General features: G+C 42.0%; 1 protein-coding gene across 1 annotated transcript in view; it reads left to right on the forward strand.

Annotated features, from left to right (window-relative positions):
- The first annotated feature begins 51 nt into the window (after positions 1-51).
- Positions 52-7123, forward strand: part of CTPS1 (CTP synthase 1) — a 20874-nt gene continuing 13802 nt past the window's right edge. Inside the window, exons 1-7 of the mRNA XM_009286651.2 lie at positions 52-217; positions 664-834; positions 1611-1711; positions 2904-3020; positions 4478-4561; positions 4812-4892; positions 6614-6765. Coding sequence (XP_009284926.1) covers positions 52-217; positions 664-834; positions 1611-1711; positions 2904-3020; positions 4478-4561; positions 4812-4892; positions 6614-6765 — 872 coding nt within the window. The remainder of the gene's footprint in view (positions 218-663; positions 835-1610; positions 1712-2903; positions 3021-4477; positions 4562-4811; positions 4893-6613; positions 6766-7123) is intronic.

Below are 7123 nucleotides of genomic sequence, written 5' to 3' on the forward strand. Positions count from 1 at the left end.
CCGGGGGCAGGGCCCTCTCTGAGGCGGTGTGGGTGTCGGGCAGCGAGGCAGATGAAGTACATCCTGGTCACGGGCGGGGTGATCTCGGGCATCGGCAAGGGGATCATCGCCAGCAGCATCGGCACCATCCTCAAGTCCTGCGGGCTGCATGTCACCTCCATCAAGATCGACCCCTACATCAACATTGACGCTGGCACCTTCTCCCCGTACGAGCACGGTGAGTGGCCCCACGGGGCCGAGCTGTCAGCAGGCAGCCGGCCATGAGCTGGGCGCCGGGGTCTTCCAGGTGGGTCCCGGGGCTGGCTTTGCCTGGAAGGAACCGTCTCTTTTGCATGTCTGGTCCTGCGTGCGGGACCTGCAGGCTGAGCCTGTCGGCGGCTCCGGACTGGTGGGGCTGATCGTGCCACCAGCAAACGGCAGAGATGTGCTCTCTGGTCTTTTATCATCGCTGCCTGGTTGAGGGATTCAGTCCTCAGTGCAGTAGTCCTCTTTGTTATAGAAGGCTTTTAGTCCTATTAGCCACTCCTAAACTTGCTGTAGCAATCAAAGAAGGTGTTTGCTTACATTGAATTCTTCCAGCTGTCACAGGCAAAACCAACAAATTGCTGATGTGGACCGTTTCCCCTTGACACGTGCGCTTGTGCCTTTTTCTCTGTGCCGCAGGGGAGGTGTTTGTGCTAGATGATGGAGGGGAAGTGGACCTGGACCTTGGTAACTATGAGCGCTTCCTCGATATCCGACTCACCAAAGACAACAATCTGACTACTGGGAAGATCTACCAGTATGTCATCAACAAGGAGAGGAAGGGAGACTATCTTGGCAAAACTGTCCAAGGTGATGTGAAGCTTCATTTCTGATGCTTAGAAATATATTCTGTATTTCTGTCCTGGTTGGATGCTTTTGCATTTCATCCTAACTTGAGGTCTTTGTTATACGCTGTCCTTGTGATGTTTTTTGTTTGTTTTTTAAAAGGGGAAGTACCTACACCAGTGCAGGTGTAGTGGTGCGTGCCATACTGAATCAGGTTACCTGTAAGCCCCTCAAAACTTGCCAGTGCTCGGCAATATGCTGCCTGTTGTTGGGACTATATGCTGGACTTGGGTCCAGCTGTCTAACACAGCCAATACTAAATGTGAACGGACTTCAGACTAACATACCTGTGGAATATTTGTTAGCTGGTTAAAATGGTTATTGCTTTTGATAACTGTCATGTAATTAGAAAACCCAAAGGATCCCTGAGGATCAGATCAGTCCCTTCCCTTTTTAAGCATCCTCCACAGCTGGTTTGGATAAGGACTTTTATAGACAGTTTAAAACAGAGTAACTCTCTGCTGAGAGCAAAGAACTGTTTGTACTTGAATCTTGCAGCTTAAAGGAAACGTTGCTTACGTGTGTTTAAATTGAGGCAGGATTGCATTTCCTGCCAAGGCACTTGAAAATCACAGCCAAGAATAATCACTTAAAAAATGCATACTTTAAAGACACAAATCAGTGCTGAAGTGATATGGGAAGCACTGGCTAGTTAGTTTCAATAATTTGCTCTGTAATGAGTGAGAGGCAGAAATGTGCGTGGGTTGTGGCTTTAACCCTTGCCTGGGTTTCTTTTTCAGTTGTTCCCCACATCACAGATGCTATACAAGAATGGGTAATGAGGCAGGCACGAATTCCTGTAGATGAAGATGGCATTGAGCCCCAAGTTTGTGTGATTGAGGTTTGTAGCTTTTAAAAAAAAGTTTTGCTTCTTGCATGGAGTAAACAACTATATGCATATTTTGCATAGTATTTTTTTTTTACAGTAATGTTCAACTTTGCATGTTGTTGAGTTGGTTAAAAATCCCTCCTTGCTAGCATCACTTAGTCGGTCCAACCTTTTGAATGTCTGTGTCTGAATCCACACGTAGAAAGACGTAGGTCTTGGACAGTTATATTTTTGAGGTGCTTTGCTCTCTAGTGTAATGTGAATTAGTCTATAGAATGAATTTTAGCTCTTGTAAGTACATACTGAAGTCTGAGTTAATTGTGCTGTGCCCTCTTCTTCCTTGGTGGATAGAGGGAGGGTAGGTAAATCACCCTCTGGAAGCAGTTGTCTTTCCTCCTTAGCAGTAAAGGGAGCCTCGGAGTGACTAGTTCAAGCACAGACCTAGAAAAGCGAATCGCACAAGTTAGTGGTGACAAACCCCGTTCAGTTTCCTGTGCATTGTATGGGACGTCCTGCTGCCAGAGGAGACAGAGTGGGGCGAAGGCTCTGAGACGGGGCTGCTGAGTTGGCTGGTAGGATATGCTAACACAGGAGAGAGGGAGCTTGCCAGACTGCCCAGGTCATGGTGACTTAGGACTCTCCCTGCAGCTTGAGTGCCGATTTCTGTTCCAGGACTCACAAGCCTGGATCCTGAAGTACCTAGGAGGCACTATCTGACAATGCACGGGAGGCTGTCAATGCTCCAAAGAATGCCTTGCGTCTCTGTTCCTGCATGTTTCCAAAACCACTCTATATAGTTACTAAAACTTAACGGAAATCTTGCTTCTCAGTGCCACCTAATGTTCATAAATGATAATTTTAACACCTAGATCTTTTCCGTGAAGAGAGAATAGGGGCAAAGCTAATGTCCCTGGAGAGGTGCTGCCCATAGGAGAAGCTCTTTTTCTTGTGGCTTTTTGATTTTTGGGGAGATCGTGAAAGTAAAGTAATAGTTGGGGTAGATTGGAGGCTGTGGAAGTAGTACATACAGCTGGCAAATCCTGCTTTTCATATTGGTGTGGATGCTTCTTTAGGGAATCGGAGGGAGGTACTGGGCAGATGTTTTAGTGTCCTTTTATGTATGTTTTAGTACGCTTTAGCGTACAAATTCAGTAGATGATGTTCTGGTACTAACTTTAATTCTAAATGTCTTTGTCTTTTTTAGCTTGGTGGGACGGTAGGCGATATTGAAAGCATGCCTTTCATTGAAGCTTTCCGCCAGTTCCAGTTCAAAGCCAAAAGAGAGAATTTTTGTAACATTCATGTCAGTCTAGTTCCCCAGGTAAGGACCCAAAATGTTTTGGTGGTCAGGGACTTCCCCAGTCCAAAACTTGCTTTCTAAATATGTGTTTCTGAAATGCTGTATCTATAGGCGCTGTTACAGTTGTATTTCTATATATAGAAACTTCTGGAAGAAATACAGAGAATATATGGTTATGTATTTAAAAAGGTTTGCAAGAAGTGAACAGAAACTTTTCAAAGTGTGTAAATGTGTAATAAATAGTTGGGAGTTGCAGCAAATGCAGTTTTGCATCTTTAACTGCTGTTTTTCTCTATGGGATTGTCTCCTAGCTTTTGCAGGTAGACTTGCTTTCTAGGGCTGAAAACTTTCATTTTCCCTTCATTTGCATAGCCTTTCATTTCTGCAAAGCTAATTTAAAATTCAGTGATACAGTCAGACTTCACAGCCATTTGGACTTATAATAATAAGATCATATTCCAAGCTCTTCCTGGAGTTCTTTAATGTTTCTGTTGCTGTGTGCCCTTCCCCTGCCCCGCAAGATTTACATTAGCTGTAGTTCATGAAATAGGTTGGGTTACTTTTGTAATTTCAAAATATAACAGTGTGTTTTGAAACATAATCTGTTTTTTTTTTTTTCTTTTCCTTAGACAATGTTTTTAATGTGAGCCTTGATCTTTAACAGTAATTCCATAGACTCACATCTGACTGCTATGTAAGCCATAACAATCCGAGTGGCAGTTGCCCTTGGTTCAGAGATTCAACTAAGAAAAGGTGTTATGAAGCAGTGCTATGATCAGAATCAGTTAATTACAAATCACAAAGAAAAACAACATATATTTATGTGCCAAGTAGATGGGGTGAGCTCCAGATAATATCAAAAGCATATGAAGGTGTTTTATGCCATATAATGCCTGATACAACCTCATCTGTATTATCTGCTCTGGTTTTGGAGACAATTTACAGTCTTAACCAAATAAAAACTCTCTACTGCAGGAGTCACTGCTGAAAAAATTCTTCCATGGTTATGTTAACAGTACTAGAGAGCATGAGTATTCCTTGTCTCAGAACTGGATTTGACAGAGCAACTTGATAATTACTGGAGTGCAGATCAGTCTTCGTTCTCCTCTTCTCTGTCTTTCTGTTCCTTTCTGTCCAGGCCAGGTGATTTACGGAGAAAAAATTACAAATATAAAATATTAGGTATTTGGAGGGTATTATTAGTGGATAAAAACATTAGGATCTCTGCTCTCTCCTTCCCTCACTGTAATGCATACCTACTTACTGTACAGACTTGAACTCTGGTTTCTGCCAGTTGCTTTCAGTCTTTGAGATTAAAATGATAGTGTACAGGGGTATTTAAAGTTCACATGAATTGTCTAAGAACTGGATCAAAGTTTTTACAAGATGGATAGGGTGGAGAGTCCCGATTAGCCTGATGAATCATTGCTACGTATCATCATAATTTGATATACCAACTTCTGCTCCTCTCTGACCAGCCAAGCTCTACAGGAGAGCAGAAGACTAAACCCACTCAAAACAGTGTTCGAGAACTCAGAGGTCTTGGTCTCTCACCAGATCTGGTAAGGTTTGCTGCATGGCTTTGAATTTAAAAACGCAGCACTGGCATGTTGCAACAACATCCTAGTCTAAATAATGCTTAGGTTGAGAGCTCTTGTATATTGGTAATAAACAAGTAAAAGTAACTGAGTTGGGTTTTTTTCCCAAGTCACGGAGACTGTGGAAAGACAGCTTTTTTCAGAGGTTTGTTATATGAATGTCTGAGTACTTCTTCTGTTTTGCTTCACCACCTTGATGTTGCTGTTCTGTTAGATTGTTTGCAGGTGCTCCACTCCATTGGATACCTCAGTAAAAGAAAAGATTTCCATGTTCTGTCATGTTGAACCAGAACAGGTAAAGATTGCTGTCTGCGCTTCCTTGCAATAAATATTCTAGCTGTTTGTCAAATTCTGAGTGGAGTTTTATCCAAGTGTAGTGTTTTTGTGTTCTAGCTGTGTCTTTTGTTAGCTGCATAATTCATTTGCTGCTTTGTCTTGCCTACATTTCTTACACATGTAACTGTTGCAAAAATAGTCCTTTTTATGCCAGCACACAGGTTTTCTTATAAGGTAGTTAGCGTAGGCTTAGAGAATTCTGTGGAATCCAAGGTATTTTCTGAATAGCTGTTTCTGACCTTGCATTCCTTCTGCGAATACAGAAGAATGAAATTTTTCAGTATTTAGAGGCCAAAGAGTAGTTGCCCAAAATTAGGTTTAAAGGATACATGAATGTATTTTGTACACTGCTCTTTTCACAATGTTATTCTTCTACCCAAGATTTCATGAGGAGAGATGGCACAGAGAAGTTGGAAAGGTATTTGAGAGAAGCATTGCTTCACTTGAATGTTGTGATATGCAAAAATTCCATGTTAGCATGATTCTTTTTATACTGAGACTACTCTGCATAGCATAGTCTGAGGTAGACCTTGGAAAATAATCAAACAGTCTGTAGGCTAAATATGAACACTTTCCAATCCAGCTGGAGCTTGAAAAATTTTGTCTTTTTGCGAAAGTATGTGAGTATCACTTCACAATTCCAGGCTCTTTCAAGTCATTTTTACTAATTTCCTATACAACAAGATCAAACTGAGTCTTGCAGTTTTAAGTATGACATTTGGAATTAGCTGGCAATAATATTGATGTGTCAGCAGTACAATATCTACCTCTTGTTGGCCAGAAATTGGAAGTAAGTTGGCTCTTGTCAGTCACTTTCAAGGAAGTTTAATGCAATTTTACATAGTTGTTTCTCTGACTGCAGTTGCGCTTGAATTGAGGAGTAAATGCTATTGACTGTAAAGAAGGAAAATTTGCAGCCTAAGGGGTTTTACTGGTGCAGTGTTGAACTCTACTTTCATCTGAGTCAGGAGAAATGAGGATTTAAAAATAGTTGTGCCAGTATATTTTTGATCCTTAAAGTACAGTCTCATTCTTGATGGACAGGTGACAGTTGTTGAGAGCTGTCTTTCCTTTTCTGAGGAAGCCCATTTCGGTGAACTAGAACCATTGATGTAGGTATTCCTCATTGACCTAAGAATTCTTTGCTCATAGTTGTCTAATCCTAAGTTTGATGAAGGACACCCTGTAAAATTTATTGCTGTATTGAGATCACAGATTTCCCTGGGCTTTAATCAGACTGGGAGCCCTGGTTAAGAACGACAGTGGTGGGAAACAGGGGAGCTGGGCTTATGGGCGGTTTAACTGTAGTTTCAATCAGGATTACCAAGAAGGCTGTATCACAGGAGAAGTCTCTTTGAAGCGTTCTTTGAACTTTGCTATGCGCTCGCATAACTTGCCTCGCAGCTGACTTTCTTACTGCTAGGTTGTCATGTTATAGCCCTTCCCAAGGAGCTCCAGTGAGCTGTAATACCTGGAAAGTGTTGAAGGATGACCTTTTCAAGTATGTGGAAACTAGTATTAAGCTATTCGTATGTTATGTTATTCAACAGATGTTGTTTCCTGGAAGTTTAGGTGGTCATATGGTTGTCTGCTGGAGACAGAAGCTCTCTGAATACCTGTCTAAAAATAACTGCACAGGCACTTAGATCTGTTTTAATGACATTCATATTGTATGAACAGGTCATCTGTGTTCATGATGTCTCTTCTATCTACCGGGTTCCTCTGTTGTTAGAGGAGCAGGGAGTTGTTGACTACTTCAGACACAGGCTTGACCTTCCCATTGAGAGGCAGCCCAGGAGGATGCTTATGAAGTGGAAGGAAATGGCTGACAGGTGAGCTGCACCACTGGGCATAGTTTGCCTTAAGACTCCAGATTAGTTTCTCTTCTTGGTCATTGGTTATTAGGTGATGAGTGTTACTTTATGTTCCTCAGGTGTTCTTATGTGCTCAAATTTTTTTCTTCTGGTTGTTTTTTTTACTACAAGAATGCATTTTCTTCCTAGATGTTTAACTGTTTGAAAAAAAATTTCTTCAACATGAGCATCATAGAATCATAGAATGGTTTGGGTTGGAGGGGACCTTTAAAGGTCATCTAGTCCAACCCCCCTGCTGTTGGCAGGGACATCTTCAACTAGATCAGGTTGCTCAGAGCCCCGTCCAACCTGACCTGGAATGTTTCCAGGGATGGGG

The sequence above is a fragment of the Aptenodytes forsteri genome, unplaced genomic scaffold (assembly GCF_000699145.1).
Source record: "Aptenodytes forsteri isolate BGI_AS27 unplaced genomic scaffold, ASM69914v1 Scaffold40, whole genome shotgun sequence".
NCBI classification, from domain to species: domain Eukaryota; kingdom Metazoa; phylum Chordata; class Aves; order Sphenisciformes; family Spheniscidae; genus Aptenodytes; species Aptenodytes forsteri.